At 38.9% G+C, this 21,374-nt stretch overlaps 1 protein-coding gene and 1 long non-coding RNA gene across 2 annotated transcripts in view; one reads left to right on the top strand and one right to left on the bottom strand.

Annotated features, from left to right (window-relative positions):
• Window positions 1-3,397: 3,397 nt before the first annotated feature.
• CNTNAP2 (contactin associated protein 2) overlaps window positions 3,398-21,374 on the bottom strand; it is a 1,976,042-nt gene continuing 1,958,065 nt past the window's right edge. The window contains exons 22-23 of the mRNA XM_078153085.1: window positions 5,228-5,302; window positions 3,398-3,597 (exon numbers count right to left, since the gene is read on the bottom strand). Of these exons, the coding sequence (XP_078009211.1) occupies window positions 3,398-3,597; window positions 5,228-5,302 (275 nt within the window). The remainder of the gene's footprint in view (window positions 3,598-5,227; window positions 5,303-21,374) is intronic.
• On the top strand, window positions 7,085-14,779 carry LOC110201680 (uncharacterized). The gene is made up of 5 exons (XR_002322554.2): window positions 7,085-7,520; window positions 8,246-8,604; window positions 9,670-9,798; window positions 14,039-14,132; window positions 14,246-14,779. It is a non-coding gene; the product is annotated as an uncharacterized LOC110201680 (long non-coding RNA).

Raw genomic sequence — 21,374 nt, forward strand, 5'->3', positions numbered from 1 at the left:
ACAAAGCTATTAAAAACTTAGATTCTCGGGTTATATATCATGAACCTTTCTCTCCCACTCCCATGATTAGCCCCCATTTAAAAAATCTTTAAATAGCCTCTGTTATCTGCCATGGTATTCTTAGGCAAAATGATTAAAAAAAAACCCATTCAATTTTGTCAGCGGGGACCTTTCATACATCAGTAAGTTTTGTGGGTTATAAAGTGGTAAGGTGAGGTTGGATACTAGAATTGGATCCTGTTTTTTGAAGGGTGCATGGGCAATAGGGAGCTCCATCCTCCTTTCCCCCCAAATCAACACATTGTTAATGGGAAATTCATTGACAATAATCTTTAAAAAAAAAACGGTTGGGAGTTCTCAACTCCACAACCTTGAGAAACCAAGGATTTTTTTTAACCATTCATTTGGCACTTACCTACCATGTTAACTTTGGGTGGTTGCTTAGCTTCTTACGGGTATGCCCTAGGTCCCCAACTAGGTTACAAATTCCTCAACTATGAGAATTGGGTTTTGGCTGTCTTTATATCTCCTCTGCAAAACAGTTACTTAATAAATGTGAACTGATGATGCTGATGAAGATGAATTCAACTTCCCTGTTCACTTAAGATTCATGACAATTTCCCCAGGGTCAAAATATCTGGAGATATTGGTGGAATTTTCTTTTCTCCCTGCTGATATCAAAAGGAGATATGCAGAGGTCAGGGAAATGAGAAAATTATTTTGGTATTTGATACTGGTTTGGGCCTTTTTACAGCCAAATCTTCTTGGAGAGAAACCTAAAGAGGCAGAGAATTAGGTGAAAGGTGTGTGATGAATATAGCTAACTAAGGAGATGCTGGAAATATTTTTCACATGGGGCATATTATCTGACACTATTTGTCATCAGCAAAATAATACCTTAAAAAAAGTCAAATTCTAAAATACTTCTAAAATTTAAGACTATTTTTAAAATGTGGTTTTCATGATTTAAAGGGACCAAGTGATACAGCCCAGAATGGTAGGCAGATATCTTTCTAAAGAGTACACTGGTGAATCTAACTACTGGATTCTTTTGACAGAGTACTGAAAAATAATCATCCTTGTTGAATTGTACTTATATGATTCTTACGTGAACAATGCAAAATCCTAGTTGACAGACTTGATGTACCTTAGGGAAGCAACTTAAAATAAAAATAATATTCCTTTAAAAAAATCTCTCCATTCAATGTTTCTTCAAATTCATAATCCACATCAACTCTAAGTGGTTACATTCTAATACTTAATCACTCGAAATGGAACATTTACTACATAGTACCTATATTCTTGTAATGTGCTATCTTTCAACTTAGATTATCATCTCTGGATAAAATGAATCCTACTACCCAAGATGTGGTCATAATCACCTTAGGATTCATGAATACTCCAGTATTCTGAAAAAGTTGTCATGTGACCATTTCCAAATACATTTCAATATGCATTTTTTGTAGTAGCATCCAGCAGAACAGCAGTATCTGTACTTCTCTACCTTTTTACATCCCCTTTTAGGAAGGAGAGCGAAACACTTAACAGGTTTAGTTAAGTGATTCACATTTGAAGTGTATGTCATTAGCAGAGCCTGTGTGGGGGTGGGCTATATCAGAATGATCCTAGATGTTTGGATGTAGTTCTGGAAATAAGTTCTATGCCACCCTTCGCAAATAAATGACTTTTTGTTTTTTGGTTGCATGGTAAATGTCTTAGTCAAAATGTGTAATTATAGTTTGCCATACAACTTTGGTGAACGGTTAATTTTATTAGGCAGAAGGTAATTAGTTCTAGCCAATCACAGCTCTTCTTATCATCAGCTAGCTTTCATGCCTCATTCCAAATAATTATCCACTGAGTCCATGAATGGGAACTCCCAGCTATTATGTTTGTGACAAATGCTAGGTTCAATCGTATCGGAGCCTGCATAATTCCTGAATTACCTACTGGGCAGTGTGTTTGCTTTGGCCAGAAGATTACTTGGACGACTTTAAAAAGGAGATGGTGTTTTCCAAATGATTCTTATGTATGGAAGAGAGTCAATAACTGAAGTGAATTTTCATAGACATTGTTTTGACTCCAAACACACTCACCACATCTTCCTTACCATGAAACATGGTGCTCGCCTTTTCTTCAAGACAGAGTTGACGATGTATTTGTTCATACTTCTGAAACAAAGAATTTTTAAGATGTGCTCAAATTCACTTCAATGATTGGCTCACCCTCATAGCGAAGAGGAACCAGGATCTACTAGGATGAGTATTGGAAGGGCATACCCATCTGGGCACGTGTTTGTTGCAAAGAGAGAGAGACTGGAGTCTTCAAAAGAGGAAGGGCCTATTAAGGATAATGACCTACTCTATGCATTCACTATGCAACATGACAGGATTGCTACTTTTACTACCGTCTATAAAAGAAATAGAAGCAAACAAACCACAGCATCTGGCTCTAATTCCCTACTCTGATGCTTATGCCTACATACAGAATATGCCAATGTATCACAGGAAGAGTGGAGGATAAATTCATAAGTGACTTCATAGCCAAAGAGAAAGAAACAGAATAGAGCTAAGACTATGTACTTGGAACAACATTATTTCTCAGAGCTTAATGAAAAAATCAAAATAACTTCATAGTTCAGAATACTCCCCTCCCCCCCCAAACAGTGGTAACAATGATGACGTGGTTTTACATCACTGCTAAGTATTGTGCAGTCTTGTCCTTCAATAGCCTGTGTCACATGACAGCCCTCAAAGTCTGGGCACAGGTCAATGGCCCTGTGGACACTGGCAAAAAGTGAGTTGTTTCACTATGCCCCTTTCTTTTCCCCACAACTCCCAATTTACAAGACGCCAAATGAAATGTGATGTAAACAAACTCTAGATACAACAATAATCCATTAAGAATTGACTATATATGAAAAAAAAAGAATTATTGGAGGCCATATATGTATATTTGTCAGTTGTTCTCAACACAGAAATATTCAAATTCTAAGGGCTCCTCAAAATGTAGAAAACGGGCCCTGTTGCCACGGGTATTTAGAACACCTCTAAACACACACACGAAAAAGACAGGTATTACTGACAGGTTTTAACCAATGTGGAAACTCTAAAAGCATTTTCTTCTCATTGTTTTGTTTGGATACAGAAGGAGAGACAGATCTGTGAATGAATATTAAAAAGTTCTCATTTTTAAACATCTTTTTGTTTTCCAGTCCCAAGGATTTTGTGTCTTGCTTCCCCGCGTTGTGCTGATCTTTTAAAGATGTGCTCAAGAGTCCGAAGCAGAGTGCTTTCCCCCTCCTTTGAGGTCCCCCTTGTGCCCTCTTCCCTGCGTATCCCCACTTTCCTTCCCTCTCCCCTCCCCCCGCCCCATTGCCAAGCCCTAGCTCTCTCCTTCAGATAAGCCACTCTTTTTTGCTCTCATCAATGGTCTCCGTGAAGTTTGGGTCATGGTTCATGATGGCGGCATCGGCACTCTCAGCAGACTCTGCTCCCTTGGCTTCATTGGTGTGGTAGGTGCCCTTGTGACGGAACATGTAGCGAATGAGGAACACTAAGGTGCAGAGGATGGTGAAGATCACCACAGCAATGACCCCTGTTGGAAAGAGGAGTGGTATCAGAGGTTACATAAATCCAAACATTGTCTACTACCTCTGGCCCATCCATCTTCCCTATTGCAATTCCTCCCCACTCAACCTCAAAAAAGAAAAGAAAAACAATTGTTGAGCTAGAAAGAATCTTAGAGGTCATAGAGTCTGACCTCCTCACATTATAAAAAACAAAGCCAAACAAACAAACAAAAACCCAACTGAGGCCTAGAGACAAGAAGTGACTGGCTCATGGTTACACAGGCAGTAAGAAGCAGACCTGAGATTTGACCCAGACTCCCAATTCAGTACTCTTTCTCCTATATGTCTTGCCTTCTAGTTGGATTTTATTTTGTGCGAAGAGAGCCATAGGCAACATTATTTGATATGGCTGAAACATTACCCATAAAAGATCATAGTCTCAATCATGTTTTCATATAAATTTCTCACAGAGTTTCTACCTCTTAATTAGGAAAAAATTGCTGATAATGCAGAAGTTAATTGGCTAAAGACCAGGGTGATAACCTTGATCCAGCTAAATATCCACAGAGAATGGAATAATCTTTAAAGGAAGGGTCTAGGGGAGAGTTATTCCTAGTGGTATCATAATAATAATAATAGCTTGGATTTATGTAGCCCTTTAAGGTTTGCCAAGTGCTGTATGAGTCATGTTTTGTTTAATCCTCACCACAATCTCAGTATGTAACTGCTATTTATTATGCCCATTTTACAAATAGGGAAACTGAGTCAGATACAGGTTAAGTGACTTGTCCAGGTCACACAGCTAATAAGGATCTGAGACCAAATTGGGACTCAGGGCTTCTTGACTCTAAGCTCAGTGGTCTATCCACTGTACCACCTAACTGCCTCAATACAAGGCAATTAAATGACTTCATAAGGTCATCCTTAATCTGTATGTGACTTCCTTTTAGATACACTGGGAAAACTGATGAACTGAAATGGAGGAAAACTTGGTTTTGTGGGACTGGAGAATGAGAGCGGCCTGACAGCAAGTAATTGTATGTGGGAACCTGATTCACAAGAGAATCAAACTGACTTGCAAATCAAAGGCAGAAAATAATTGTTTTAGGACTGGCTTATTTGAAACTTCTGGATGTCACCTATTAAACCAGCATATTTGAAAGTTGTAAAATTTTCCATTGCAATAACACTTGTAATGTATATGTTTCTCCTCCTTTTCATTGTGTGCTACCTAAAGAAAAGTCACTCCTGAAGAGCCAGAATAGGTCTGTACATGCTACTGTTCATGTTTTTCTCCTCATCTGTGTATACATTCCATACTATTCTAGGGTTAGCTCAAAATTTTTAATCTATTTCTCACCCCTTATACAGATCAAAAAGGAATGAAACCGTCATTCTATATTGGTCAACCAGTGAAAAGTATTACTTATGTTGAGAATTGGTTGACTGAATTCAGTTAGATTGGTTTTAGAGGACTGTCCAAAGCTCAGAAAGGTTAAGAGACTTGCCTATAGTCACACAGCTAGAAAGTGTCAGAATTGGGATTTAGATGCAAGTCTTCCTGACTCCAAGTGAAGCGTCATATCTGCTATCCTATTCTGCTTCTCTAATTATTGAGAAGGTGGTGTATGAGATGGTCTAACATGTTATACCTACCTCCAATAATTGCCGAATTTCTGTTAACTCCATCTCTTATAGCTTGTCCTGCATTGTATGGAAAGTCAGCACTGGCTGGAAAAAGAAAAAAAAAAAGAGAAATTCAAGTTTAAATATAACCTGGGAAGAAAAATCTGCCAAACAGTTTCATAATTAGCACCAAGTACTTTGTGACACAGATTTCTTTGTACAACTGGTCTCAGCCTTTCTTTCTAATCTTCCCTTTCCTACTTGCCAACATGACCATGGTGTACTTGCATCAAAGAAGACACAGTGCTCTGTGTGCAAAGCAGAATGCAGTAGCTCAAAAGAAACATGAGACGCACGACTTTGGAGACATCTCCACTCCAAATATTCACATGGCTATTTGTGCCCAACCTGTAGTAGAGCCTTCCAAGCTCATGTTGGTTTGGTCAGCCACAGATGGACAGACACACTGTACCTTGACCTCAACATCATGATGCCATTTTGGTCCTCTTTGAGAGTGAAGGATCGCAACCAACCAACATGATACCTATGATCCAGGTATAGGAATAGCTTCTCTCATTTCTAAACTGTACCACAGTCATTCTCACTCCTGTACTTTTGCTCAGCTTGCTCCCCTGAGTCCTCCATAGTTTTTTTGCCATTTTTTTGACTCTGGTAATTTAAAACCTATACTTTCTATGTGGTCAAATTCAAGTTTCACAGTCTTAAGTCACTCTCTTGCAAATTCACCTAGTCCAATATTGATGCCATTGTTGGAATGGAATTTTCCAATGACTATTTCCAAAAAGAAATAATACAAACTCCTTAGTCTGACAATTAAGGCCTTCCAAAATTTAGCTCCAACCTACCTTTCTAGGCTTCCTTCACATTATTTCCATTTACATGATTTATGTTCCAACCTCTATCCTACCTCTGCGTGTGTGCAGTCCCTCAGGCCTGGAAAGGACCACCCCCAAAAGTCTTGTCTTCCTTCAAGGTTTAGCTAAGGGGCCATTGCTGATGAAGATATTCACTCCATCATGGAGCGCTTGGTCAGTATCTCTTCCTTTGTCCTAGAAGCTTTTGTATCAACATTTTCCTGTGCATGTATTTGTCTCTGTCCTTCCCCTATCCTCTTTATGTTGTAATCTCCTTCAAGGTAAAGATGGTTTTTCTTATCTTTGTATCCTAGGCATGTAGCGTGGAGTCTTGCAGTATGTGAGTAATACACTTTTTTTTGGGGGGGTGGTGGTGTCATATTTGATCAGTTCTCATTGGAAGCAAGTTCTTTATATTGACCCTTCCAGTCTCTCTGCAACTCTGTAACCTTGAGGTTAGGAACTGCTTTTTGCCTCTTTTTGTATTTCTGGCACTTAACACAGTGATTAGCACTCAGTAGGAACTAGATAAATGTTTATTGACTGATTGACTATAGGCTTGTCTCCAAAATAACCTAAAACATATCCAGTCACTTTTCCACAGTACTTTTCTAATATTTGCATGCATCCATCACGTCCTCTAAAATTCTTAGGCTTTTAGAATAGAAGAGATGATTGAACATCTAATCTAACCTCCTCATCTGTGAAGATGAGGAAAATGAGACCCTGAGAGGTACAGTGGGATGGTCAAAGTCATACAGCTAGTAAACAGAGGAATCTGGAGATTCCAAGTACATCATGCTTTGCACTATCCATGTTTCAGCCTCTTCACCCAGCTAAACAGTAATTTCCTTAACCATTCCTCAGATTACTTGGTTTCAGGATCACTCCCTGTATTGGCTGCCTTCTTCTCAATGCTCTCCAATTTGTCAATTTTTTTTTGAAGTGGCATTTAATACTGGACACATTACTTCAGATGTTATCTAACAAACAGTAATTTAGCTTTTAAAAAAGTCTTGGGGCAGCTAGGTGGCACAGAAGATACAGCACCGGTTCTGGAGTCAGGAGGACCTGAGTTCAAATCCGACCTTGGACATTTGACACTTACTAGTTGTGTGACCCTGGGAAAGTCACTTAACACTGATTGCCTCACCAAAAAAAAAAAGTCTTTTTAACTTCTCTATTTCCAGCCTGGTCCCTGCATTATTACTGAAAAGAACAATCCTTATGGAGAAATGCTTGCTATCCTTGACAAAACCACCATCAACTGCTGGCCAACTGCTAAAAGTGTAGATACATGTAAGAACCCAAGCAATAGCTGTGCCCCCTCAACCACCAGCCCTATTTCCATCCTGACCCTTGCAGCCATTATCCAGGGGAGTAATGCTTGTGGAGGAGTTGACTTCCATCCCTGTTACCACCAACTGATGACCAACTGTCACCAACAGGTCAGGAAAGTCAGTCAGGCTAGAGTATCAAAGTGCCCAGAGAGATGGGGGACAGAAAGGAAGCAGAGGAAAAGGAAGAAAGGTAGCAGGTAGAACAGGTGGAATTTGACCCAATTCAAGAAAGAAAACACAATTACAACAGTGAAGCTTATGTGGAAAATAAGCATCATCCTAGAGGGAGTGCCTAGTGTCAACCTCTTAATAGGGGTCAGTGAAGACTCATTATAATGATGGCTTTTCTATGCCATAGAGAGGGAAAAAAGGACTATAATAATCTTAGCATACTTACTGCTAGTTATTGTTTCTGCTGTAATATTCAGCTACAGTTGTGTTTTAAAAAGTTAAGAAAAAAGTCAGTAATACAAAATGCTGACGTGGCAATTTGTGGTCAGTGGGCAAAAATAGTTTCACATTTTTAATTATTTCCTTATGGTAAAGAAATCCTCAAGCGTTTTTTCTAGACCCTGAACTTTTTTGTTTCAATGTATATATGCAGTAGTTTACACTGGAGTTTGATTTTTAATTGACTAAATGTGCATGAGCAATCATAATGTGTATAAATGAAAATTCTGCATTGAAAAGAAAAGGCCAGGCAGGTCAAACTATTGCTCCTACCTTGACTCTTACTTTTCCTCAGATCCATGTGGAGACAGCCTAGGACTATAAACTCAAGAGTTGTGGGAATAATATTGCTCATCCCACCCACTCACTCTTCCTCTTTCTAGACTGATCCTCAGAGAACATAGTTATACAGTGTAATCCTTGAAGAGAAGGGGCTTCACCATCCCTACTACCACAGGTCACTGACCAGCTGCTAACAACGGGCACCAAGTCCAAGTACCCCAGGTTGGTAGCGTACTCCCAGACCACCAGCCCTACTTCCAGCCCATATCCTGCAGCCGTCATCCGGGGGAAGCAATCCTTGTGGAAATGCAACCAGACCACTGCCTCTGCAGGTGGTAGCTATAGCTACTGAAGACCAGGAAAGAATCTTCTCGCCCCTGAAGTCCTTGAGAACTGTTTAACAGTTCAACAACAAAGATGGAGACAGTTTTTATCAATGAAAATGACTCTGGGGATATTGGTCAGTATTATTATCTGCTTTGCCTTTGTACCCTAACTCCACGAAACCTTTCCAACTAATTTACAGTTAAAACCTCTTATATCCACATAGTGTCTAATAAATATTCATTCATTCATTCATTCATTCATTCATTCATTCATTCATTCATTCATTCCTTCTACCTCCTGACTGCAGACATGATGATAAGTGAAGGATTAAAATCTTGTATAATTAGTTATCAAGTTACCAATCAATCAACAAGCATTTATTAAGCACCTAATGTATACCAGACACTGTGTTAGATATGGGATACAAACAGTAAAGTAAAATAGTCCCTGACTTCAAGGAGCTTTCAGAAAGGGAGACATATACCTATATAAGTATATATGAAATTTATACAAAATATATACAAGATGACATATTTTTGGGGGAGTAGGAAGACAGTAGGTAGGGAATCAAGAAAGTCTTTATGTAGAAAATAGTCCTTGAGCTAAACCGTGAAGAAAACTGTCTTCTTCCTCTTTCTCATATAAGGCAGTCTATTTTCTACCTGTGTATCTTTGCACTGGCTGTCCCCAATATTTGTGCTCCTTCCTGTGTATGAGGAAAGACCAGAGCCCCATCATTAGGCTGCTGTGAACTATGGGGACTTGTGTTCTAGGTATTAGAACTTAACATTGGTGGAGATCAGTCCTGACCCAAATCTAGAGACCCCAGGCTTGAGGAAGAGACCCAGAATGCCCAGTGTCTGGTAGACATGCTTCCACCAATTTGAGAAGGGAATAGCTGACTATACTGTAAAATCTCACCTCAGTAAATTTGGCTTCAGATAATATTTGTACATGAGTTGTTTCCCGTTTTTGGTACGGACACCATCTTAGCACAAAAGGCAACATATGAGAGCATTTGCTCTTAAATGGTCTGGAAGAACATTGAGACTCCTAAATACCAATTTTCTAGTGCCAATGAAGATTTTAGAGAAAAAAATTTTTTCCTTAAAATTTTTCCCCATACTATATAGTGACATGTCTCTTAAATTATTAATCAATTTGTTAAGGTTAGATGTTAATTTTATTTCCTCTTTAGGAAATTAAACTTCTAACTTTTTGAGACGCAGTCTGGCCTTCCATTGGCTTCGCATTCCCTGTAGGAGGGTCCAAACATCCTGGCAATAAGAACCGTTTAATCCCGTGCCCTTCCTGCATCATACTAGAGGTATTGTCTTCTACTACCTAGTGCCTAGACTGCCTAATTATCATGATTTTAATTTTTTTTATATCCTGATTCATGTACATGTTATTTTTCCTAGGGAAACAAATAGAGGTTCCTGGTTTGTTTTTGTCTTAGTATTCTCAGGATTTACCAGTTACTGGTACATGTGTCATAGGATCACAGATGGAAATCGGAGGCTGTCTGCTCTAACCCCGTTTTACAAATAGGGAAAGTGAGGTTTAGGGAAGTGAAGTTACTTGCCCAAGGTCACAAGGCAATAAGTAGCAGAGGAAGAATTTGAACTGAGGTCCTCAGACTCCAGAAACAGTGCTCTATGTCAAGTTGCTTGCCTAGTAGGAGCTTAATATTTACTGATGAGTTCTAGCACATGTAATATTCCTTCAAACACGCCTTGCAGTTTCCCATTTCTGTACCTTTGCTCATATCTGGAATGACCTCTCCTCTCTCCACATCACCCAATCAAATCCCAACATCCTTCAAAGTCTACCTCAGGCCTCTTACTTTTTGTGACATCTTCCTTTCCCCAGCTGGAAATGATCCCTCCCTCTTTTGACATCCCACACTAGGCATTGCCACCATTCTGACTTGATCCAGGACTTAACACGTATTACCTGGTAATATTATCCTTTCACATCCTAGTACCTTATTTCCCCAGATAGACTGTGACCTGTTTGGAGGAAGAGAATATATTCTCTATCTGTTCTGTCCTCCATAGCCTCTTACCTGTTGATTTATTATCAGCTGATCTTTTAGAAGGCTTGAGAAGTGTGTGCAGTATCTTATAATAACAAAGGCTATCATTGTGGTATGACTTTTAAAGCTAGAATTTTTTATCCTAAAAAAATAACGTTACAGAAATCATAGAATGTTAGAGAGGGGAAGCACCCTGGTAGTCACTGAGCCCAACCCTAATTTGGCAGAAGAGGAGACAGAGACCAGAAGAGGTTAAGGGACTTGTCTAAGATCACACAGTTAAGCAGTTACAAAGACAGAATTGGAACTTGGGACTCATGCCCAGACTCTGGTCCAGTGGGATCTTTCTACTGTGAAGCTGCTGCTTATGAAAGGAACCAAGTGAATACAGTGGACACATCGACATTTTCTCAACTGCTTGGTCACCTGTCAGAAGATACACACAATAGTCCTATGGGAATCAAGGGTGAATTTCCTATTTTGAAAGATTACATCTTAGCCCCTCATCCTCTTTATCTATCACTTGTGTGTTCTTAAAATGTGTGGATTTTTACTCACTACTACTCAACTGAGAGTATGCTGATAGAGGAAACAGATGTTGTTTTGAGAGAGGTATTTCAAATGATTCCACTTTAGCAGTATGTTCTCACTTACTGACAACTTCATAGAATTGCAGAATCTCTGAGTTGGAAAGGACCTTAGAGATCATTTAGTCAAAACCCTCTCATCTTTTAGGGTGGGAAGCTGGGGCCCAGGGAGAGGATGTGACATGTCCTTTGTTCCATAGTGGTGGAGGTAGAGCTTGAATCCAATTTTCCTGAGTCTAGAAGGAGAAGTTGGGGAATTAAAGAGAGGGTACAGGTTGCCCCCTTTTCCTCTAGGACTGTACTGGTGCTTAGACTGCTTCTGCTGTGGCTCACCTCTATTTCTCCTAAACTCTCTGGGGGCACCCAGATTTATTCTCTGGAAGACAGTCTTCCTTCCCTTTAAATGAATTTGTCCTTGGTGCCTGAATTCTTAATTACTGCTGTACCTAAGTCATTGAATTCACAGATCTATATATAGATGTGTAGACTATGTTTATGTATTCTCTTTTGTGTGTTCTTTGGCCTTTTTTCACATGTACTTGCCCTAGCTCTTCCATTAAGTTGTAAACCTCTAGAGGACAGAAGTCTCTGTGTCTGGTCTTTCTTAGTTCTTTTCCAAGAGTAGGTACCCAATCAATATTATTGGCTGACTGCCACTGGCCAGGTCATGGTCTGTTCCTCTCTGAGTATGCATACAAACAGTTCCAGCAAAGCCTGGGAGACCATACGTACAATAAAACCGGTCACACACACATTCATTAAACCTATAAACATTCATGTGGCATCATGTTCGCCCTTCTCTTATTCTGTTTTCCATGAAAAGCATGTGAGGAGATTTTGACCTGATAGAACTTAATATAATCTATAAAAATATGTTGCTATTATTAAGAATGTTAAAAAAACCCAAACACCTGAATAAGACCTTCTATGAAAGCTTTCAAAGATGAAATAGTCCTTTATCAAACCACCAATGGTGGTGGATTAAATAGGAAGAGTAAGAGTTTCTTCCATCTGTTGCCAAGTGTAGAAAAGCAAATTGGCGTAAACTACAAATTGCTCCCAGAAGCTCTTTGGGGAGCAATTTAGAATGGTCTCAATCAGATTACCAACCTTTTGCATTTGTTCTCTGGGTGGATCATCCGGTCACGATGGTGGCACTTGAAGTCACCTTGTTTTTGCACAGAATAGGGAGGAATATAGGCAAGGTTGGTTTTTGGAAATTCAGTGAATAATCCACTTTTCATAACAAAAGGTAAGTTCTACTTGTTGGAAGGAAGGGGTCACTTTGACTAAATTCAGCTCTTGGGATACCAGAACACACTATGATGGGCTTGTATTAGTAATAGAAGTATTCACTCAGTAGAAAAGACTGATTGAATTATGCTGACCCAGAAGTAGGTGACCCACCAAATGCTTGGGCAATCATGACTGGTGTCAGTTATGCTGAATAATTTTTTTTTCTTTTTGGGATGGAAATTTCATGTATCTTTGGAGAATGTGAAAAATCCCAGGAAAATATTTTAAGGACAAATCTGAATCAAGCGAGTGCATATTATAGAAGACAGCTTATGTAGTGCAGTTTTATTAAAGCTTAAAATGGCACTAAGACTTTTGGGACATGCTGTACTAGTGAATCTGTGAACAGACTGGCTTGAATTCCCTTGTTCCTTTTTGCCTTATTTTGAATATAAAGAAGAAAAATGAAAACAATTTCTCGCTGAAGGAGAGGAAATGGATTTTCTGTATGTCCATATATTGTGACACTTTTCTTATTTGTTGTATAAATCTTAAAAATTTATGCAATTCTTGTCTTTAACTTGCTTCATAAAGCAAGCAAAAACAAAACAGTTATTAAGAAAATATGAGAAAACAAAGACTGTTTAATATTTGAACAATGTAAAATGCCACAAGAATTTCAGTTGTAAAGGGCTCTACTGGCTGATATGAGTGGAGCTTACGAGCAATGTATGCGTTATCTCTTATTCTTGCCACTGGTCCATCTTCTCTTTCAGAGGATTGTAGATGAAGAGCTAAAGAGGGCACATTTCTTAGTGTGACATCCTTTGTTCAAGTCCTTCTTTTTTGCTCCTTGCAGCCTATGTCCACTTGCCATGTACCTCTCTGCTGCCTGCTGAGTCATACTTTTAATTGTCTGGAGACTCTAGTGCTCCATGACTCACAGACACATGGTACCACCAGAAGAATAGTGGTATTAAAATTATAGACCTTTGTTTCTGGGAAAAATATGGGGTTATTAAAGGAATCATCTCTCCTTCTCTTGTTCAATTCTGAGACCAACTCGTTGTCTTTTAGCAGTGTGTGTCCATGATATATACACTGATGGATTAGCTCTTTATATTGCTATTTTTTTTGGGGGGGTGGTGGTCCAGACTTGTCATTTCATTGGTATAGAGAGCACCAGGTGAGGAAACTATCTTTTCTAAATCAGAACCACTTCCTCAACTTAATGCCTTTAGGAACTTCCTAAAGTACTAAAGTGTTAAATGTGTTACTCAGGGTAACATAGCTTAAACTCAGATTTTCCTGATTCTCAGGCCAGTTTTCTATATTGCCTTTCACACTAGATTTCTTTTTCTTTCTTTTTTTCTTTTTCTTCTTTTTTATTTCACCCTCCCATTGCTTCCCCCTAAATGCACACCACAAAGAAAAATAAAACCCTCATCATAGACTTGTATAGTGCTGCAAAACGAATTCCCACATTGGCCATGCTCAGAAATATATGCCTTTATGCATTTTAACTTCATCCTCTCTCTTTGGCAAAATAAAATACAAACAAAGGCATTATATGCGTTAAAAAATGTTGTCCTGAAGTTGAGGGGCAAGAAGAAATGGAAAAGTCCTCAGTGAGGAAAACAACAATAGAAAACATTCTGATACTTCCAACAAAGAGAGTGCTCTGCATCCCTTCACATCTTTTCCAGATTGTACCCGGCAAGAGGAACATTCCCCTAACAAGGCCTGTCACTTTCAATTTGGAGCAAGGCCCTGGAATCCAGAAGGGAAAGCACCATCTAGGTATGGAAGGATGAGCTCTGGGACCTTGGGCAAGACACTCCATTTCTTCCATTTTTTTTTCCTTTCCTCTTTGTCCGTCACAGAGTTCTAACTTTGCTTTTCTGTTGTTGCAGAGAAAGGATGGACACAGGGAAACGGGAAATATTCCTAAACGGATTTTGGCATGGTCTCACTGTACCTACCAACGGCTCCACAGTCCCTGGTTTCAAAAACATGGCGAATGAGGGAGGATTGGAATGATTTCCTCGGAGAGCCCCGGCTTTATTACTGTTGAATCATTTGTGTCCTTGCAATTATTTGCATGCTGGGATGCCTGTGAATGACACTGTCCTCACCCTATTTCTCCACTGATGTAGAGCCTATAATAAAAGCAGGCCTCAGCTTTTCTAATTACAAGTCTTCATTTGTCCAGGCATAGAGGGAATGACTTTTAAAATGTGAGTGTGGCTGAGCAATGCGAAGAGGACCCTGGAGAAGCAAATCAACCAAGTTTAAGAATTGTGAGCCTCGGCGTTTCCCCGGGCATTTTCTCTTTGACGAAATAATTCTCCAAAGCATAGGCACCAGAGAAGACAACAAGGTCTTTCTGTTATCACTGCATTTGAACTTAATATATCTTAAATAAAGCTTGATATATTTAAAAAATAGTTATTTTTATCGCTGTTGATTTTTGGTTTTGACCAGACCTATGATTTCTCTGGTGTGCAGAGTTCACCGTGAAGAACTCCCTCTGGTCACGTGTGCTCCATTACTGAGAGTTTCAGTGAATTGGTTGGGGGCACTGAGAGGTGAAGTCACTTCCCCAGAGGCACACAGCTGGGAGGTGTCTCACACAGGATTTGACTCCAAGGTTGGCTCTCTGTCGGCTACACCGGGCTGCTTCTCATTTTATTGATGCTGAAGGGCTGTATTTTTGAATCTTTTAATTTGTTGAAGTGATGGGAGTGCAAAGTCACTGCAGCAGTTAGCTGTTACAGTGTACCAGACTTCCCAGAAGCACTTGAGAAGCATCAGGGATCATTTCCTGATTAATCATGACAGCACAGTAGCTGTGATGTGGTAATTCACAAAACAATTTACAGAGCTTCAAAGTTTATATGCACTCATCTTGAGCTTTCCAAATATTCTCATTTTATAGCTCAAAGCCAAGATACCCAAACCACAGAAACAATCTTTAACAAAAAACCTTTCTGGTATGTCTCTAATGCTGCTCCCTAGCTCCTCTTTCCATGACCTCCATTTCTCCCTGTCAACCACCAATAGAGCATTTAAAAAAATTAATGCTATTAAGGGTATATGAATGCTATTAAGGGTAATTTAACATTTTTACAGGAATTCAAACCTCACATAGCAAGGATAAGTACAGTGATGGGTGGGTGGGTGGGGAAGAGAATAAGCATTTATACAGCACTATGTACCAGGCACACCACAAATATTATCTAATTTAATCTTTACAACAACCTTGGGAAGAGGGTGTTATTTTGAGCTCTATTTTACAGTTGAGGAAACTGAGGCAATGAGAGGTTAAAAGACTTGTGTCTGAGGCTGCATTTGAACTCAAGTCTTCCTGATTCTAGACTCAGCTCTCTTTTGCCTAAGTATCAAAAGGATAACTTTTTTCATTCAACTATTAAGTGGATAGAGATTCATGAACATGTGTTATTTAGGTTTTTTCATTCAGCAAACCATGTCCACATTGACACAACAGTATGGGCAAATTATCAGGCTTTGGTAGTAGCCATATTATGTAGAACTGAACAGTTTAATGATACTGGTGATCTGGGATCTGATTTTGTCATCATATTGGGAAAGAGATTTTTCACAAAATTTCTGTGATGAATGCTCACGTTTTTATCTGGTATGAACTCAGGATGGGGAAGAAAATTAGAGCATGCTAAGGAAGAGTAAAATTCTGGTGGTAGCTAAGTACAATTATTTTAGACATCAATCAATCAATCAACAAAAATTTATTAAGAGCCTACTACAGGCCAGGCACTGTACTAAGAACTGGACATCTAAACAGAGCAGTGAGGAGGAATTTTTGTGCTTGGCTATGTACCACAAATCAAATCTGGGGCAAGTGGCATCAAGAAAGGGGGAGGGTGGACATTTATGGTCACACAACTCGTATGAGGCAGAGGCTACATTTGAACCTGGCTCAAACTGTGCCGCTTCAAACTCTGTTATCTTCACCTGTTTTGATTTTCTTTTTTACTCCTTTGCCAGAAAAAGGAAAATCAATTATCTAAGTCATCAATTATATGGATAATTAAGCAAAACCCTTTAATGACATTAGAATGTTTCCTGATTGGCTAAGAGTGATTGGAAGATTACAGTCAGGAGTATTAATCCAGAGCCCAAGTGCTCAATTACCAACCTTCACTTAAGGGTTTACTACAAGAAAGATTGATGTCCTCGCCTAGAGCAGTGGGAAGGAAGTTGTGTCGGGAGATGTGGCAATAATAGAAGATGGATGTGTGATTGCACTTGGATATGGGGTATCTGAGAATCCAAAGGACTAGGTTGCTTGGAGGCCTTGGAAGCTGGTTGTCTCAGGTTGGACTTCAGTGACAGGAGAAAAGTGAATACTTTTAGTCTTAAGAACAGAGTTCAAAGTTCTCTGGGTTGGATATGGAAAGAAGGAGCTAGTGTTCTGGGAAAACATCAGCAAGGCCTGATACCCAGGGCTGGCTCCTTTACACTGTAATGTATGTGTAAGATCTGAGGGATTAAGTGAAATAATCTAAATTACCTTTGATTTTTACAGTGCTATATGAGTAGAATGCATTACGATTAGCCCATTTTTAAAACATGAGTCGAAATTAGATATATTCATCCTTTCCAGTACATTGAATAGAACCTGTGATGACCCAATGAGAAGACACAGGCAAGAGTAGCACAAGATGGGCAGGCATGGAGAGGTCGTGATTGAGATTATTGGAAGAAACACTCAAATTGATTAGTTATTCCATAGGCAGTTATTAAGCACCTACTATGTGCCAGGCACTGTGCTAGGCAGTGAAGAAACAAAAAGAATGAAATAATCCCTATTCACAGGGAAATTACATTCTATTGGGGGGAAGGGGAATGGGATGTACATATATAGATGGAAAAATAATAAATACAAGGTGTGGAGGAAGGACACTAGTTGATTAGATCATAGGTACATTTGAATATAACCAAAAAATGGTCACAGTTCCAACTTGCACACAATGGGCCAGTACCTGAATCTTTATATTGCTGTAATTTCCAAATATATTTCTATGCAAATAGCATTCCTTAGTATTTGAGGCAATGGACCAAGAGTCAGGCACTATGAATAAATTTCCCTCACTGAAAATTGTCTCTGGTTTCCAAGGAGAGTATGATTAAGGAAAAAGTTGCGTCAGTAAGAAGAGAAAGCCACCTTAGTGAAAAAATCAAATCTATTCACTTGTAAAGACTTCCCCTTAACTGCTTCATAATCATGTTGTCTCACGGGTTGCTGCTAGGGCCTGAGATATTCTCAGAATCAGAGTGTCTCCAGGGGTGCAATTCTCTTCCTTCTCAGACTCCTGTCTTACAAGAGCACCGCTGGCATTCCACAGGGCATTCTCCAGACTCTCCAGAAATGCTTTAAACTTTCAGAATTCATAGCTTGGGGGTAAGCTGAACACCAACATCCTTGTTACCCTAATATCTTGGCAGAAGATGAATAGTACTGTTTGTGAGAAGGAAAAGTTGTGCATAAACGGCTTGAGGAAAGTGGAGAGGGTGAAAATGTCTCCTTTTACTTTATCAGTATAAATTTATAGGCTATCTGTAAAGCAGTTGGGTCTCAGGTAGTTGTTTTCTTTAATCATCAAGCTTCTTCCAGGGCAGAAAAATGAATAATATAATAATTTTATGAATCTTTTCATCTCCCACTACATCATCTATATTTCAACTTGCAGACAATTTTATCCTCAGATTGAGGGTATGGATACCTCATCTAGTGACAGGATATAGGAATACAGCCTTCTGCCTGTGAGCTGGGCATGTCAGTGTTTTAAGATGACTTTCTTCTTGCAGGTAAGGGCTGACACCAGTTCTGTTCATGACCAGAGGCCATTGGATGAAGAAGGTCACTGTGACCAAAGGAGAGTGTCCTTGAATCTTATACTGATGATAGGATGATTTTGGGTCTTCTGTGTGGCACATTCATCAGAGAATATGAGGAGGCCCAAAGTGCTTTTAAAAATTAATTCTATGTGTATTTTAAGTCTCTTGATATGTAATCAATGGGACACTTAGTTGTGAAATGCGCTTTTCAGCTGCATTTGCAGCAAATGTTAAGTTGCCAACTTGAATCTCAAGACAAGGTCTTTTCTTCCAAGAGGTGAGACTTCAGAAAACTGAACAAGAAGGCTCTCTAATGAATATTCTAGCTGTCTTTTGAACATTTCTGTATTTGAATTAACCTCTGGCAAAATAGGATTTCAAAAGACAACTTGCTTTGCTCTCAGGTGGAATGGCTAATGGCCATCAGAGAGCACCCTTGGAGGCCAATTATACTTTGCTCATGATAATTTTCTGGGGCTGTTCAGAAAGGAGAATCCTGGATAATGACACTAATTAAAGGGAGCTACATGATATAATGGATAGAGTACTCAATTTGGAGTGAAGAAGATGAGTTCTAATCCTGCCTCACATGCTTATTTGCTGTGTGGCCAAATCACTTAATCTCTCTGTGCCTCAGTTTCCTCATCTGTAAAATGAAGGATCTAGGCTCAATGGCCTCTATGATCCTTTCCAGCTTTAAGTCTAAAATTAATAATTTATGATTCTATAGAGTTCCTTAAGAAAAAAATGATTATCTATTTCCAACAATGTAAAAATCCTTTTCTTCTTTCATGTTTCAGAACTTTGATCCTCCTAACAGCCTGGTAGATAATTGTGGTTAGCTCAAAACCTGAAAAAATATATTTTCCTATCAAGGATTTTGTATGTATGCAGGTCATATAGCTTTTTTCATGAGTTATTTACTTTTTTTTAAATGACAGAAGATGGTAAACCATGTTATAGGATAGTCCACATATCCCTAACCTGAAATAAATTTACTGCTTAAGTTAAAAGAGAGATTCTAAAAGGAGAAGAAAAAGAGAGAAAAATTCTTTGAAGGTAGCAGACTTAGAGTCTCATCTTGGTCTTGTACACTATCTATTTCAACCTAAATTCTAGATTTAGAGTAGGAGGGGACCTTAGAAGCAGTGGGAGACCATGGCCTTTTAAAAGTAAGGTCTTTCCCAGGTCTCATTTTGACTGAGGCAACACCTATTCACTGATGAAGGCTAGGTAAGAAACGAGATAGAGAATGGACTTTTTTACCTTGTCAAAAAAAAAAAAAGGAAGACCTTCAGAGTTTCTGGCCAAAACAGAAACAATTGCTATTTACACTCACTCTGAGCAATTAGGGCCCAAACAGTGATCCCATGGGCTTGGGCTGGGAACTATTGTTGGCCAATGAGAGCCAGAGTGATTTGGGTTTAAAATAGGTCTGCACAGCATATGGCCCATGGCGCACCAAAGGATTTCGGGCAGCCCATGAAAAATGTATAGAATGTAAAAGAAAGTAAAGATGTAACGAGTGCTTTGTCCATGCCCCGCTTAACCCACCTTCCACTAGTCACTATAGTGACCACCATGTAACTTGGCACATGGGTTGCCACTGTGTACTCTCTCTTGTTTGTCACATGATCCACGGCAACCAACCGTCAGTCTGTCCTCTAGTCTAAGAGGAGCGAGAGTCCTATCTTTTCATTGTATTTTTGGTCGAGTCCTATCTTTTCATTGTATTTTTGGTCGTTACTAAATGTAAACAGTAAGAAAACCAGGAAAATGTATTAAAACTTGTACCACTTAGCAAAGTAATTTTTTAAAACATTAATGTGATTTCATGATAAACAAAAATCTTAAGTAATAAGTATAATTAGTTGATATTAATTGAAATTTCCCTTTTTAAAAATATGGTTTATTTGCAAAAATAGTTTAATCATTAAGTATACCTTTACTTGGAAAGTGAGCTGCTAAAAACTTATCTTCTGCCCGAAGAAGTTTAGCCTATTTTAATTTTGAACCCTACCTACTGCCAAGTTGTGCAGGTCTGGTTTAAGGCAAGGTCCTTAAGCAAGAAATCTAGCTGTAAACCCTAAGACATCTTGGGAGATTTCAGTCATTAAAATTTATATTTCTTTGGGCAGAGAGGGACTGTAAGAAGATGGTGGTATTCTAGGACATAGAGGATCCCAAATCCTCCCTAAACACTAGAGTTCAGGTTTAAAAATGCATCAAATTATTTTTTTTAAAATAAAAAAACCTGCTATAAATTCCTGTATCCAATAAAAAGCTTCACAAAAGGACAGCTGCTGAGAGCCTGAACATAAAGAAGTCTCAGTATGAGGAAGGTGCAGCACAAAGCAGACCGCTGAAATGGGATAAAGTCCCACATCAAGGCTTCATGGCAGAGTGGCCCTGGAGCTTTGGCCACAGCAGCAGAATCCAGTCAACCCCAGCCCTATCTAGGATCCAAACAGTCTGGACCCAATCCAGATGACCAATGAATGAAGAAATGAATGAATGAATGAATTTCACCTCTTTGGGTCTTAGCTTATTTATTTGCAAGGGGGAATAATCAGAGCCATAACTAGCAAGGGGTGACTGGGGTTGTCCCCTACAGTTCTGGTTTCTGGAAGGGTCACATCCTTCTATGACCTTCCATGGTCATCATGCTGGGATTAACAAAGGTGTAGAACCTCACTGAGTGGGAAGTGTACAATCCCTCATATTGGTGCCTTGAAGGGAAAAAGTTGACATCTTTTCCCCTTTCCTTGCTCTAGACTATCTATAACTCTTTTGTATGTATCTATCTGATACTAGTGATACTATCTATGATAAAATTGAGATTTTACATATATATATATATATATATATATATATACACACACACATATATATGTATATTATGAAAGGGAATAACCTTTAAATCAGTTAATAGTAATTATTTTGATTTATTTTTAGTTTGATTGAATAATTAAGTTCCCTTCTTTAGGAAAAGTTAGTCTTAACGGCTAAGCTAAACCAACATAGACATTCTCTTTAGCCTGAATAATACCTGTAGATTTATGGAAAAGATAGTTTGACTTTATCATTTAATAGAGTAAGAAATATATCTTTATAGGAATAGAATAATAATAAGTTAAATAATAGAATATTCTAAGGTTAAGC

Source organism: Phascolarctos cinereus, unplaced genomic scaffold (genome assembly GCF_003287225.1).
Source record: "Phascolarctos cinereus isolate Bilbo 61053 unplaced genomic scaffold, phaCin_HiC Scaffold_1;HRSCAF=81, whole genome shotgun sequence".
Classification (NCBI taxonomy): Eukaryota; Metazoa; Chordata; class Mammalia; order Diprotodontia; family Phascolarctidae; genus Phascolarctos; species Phascolarctos cinereus.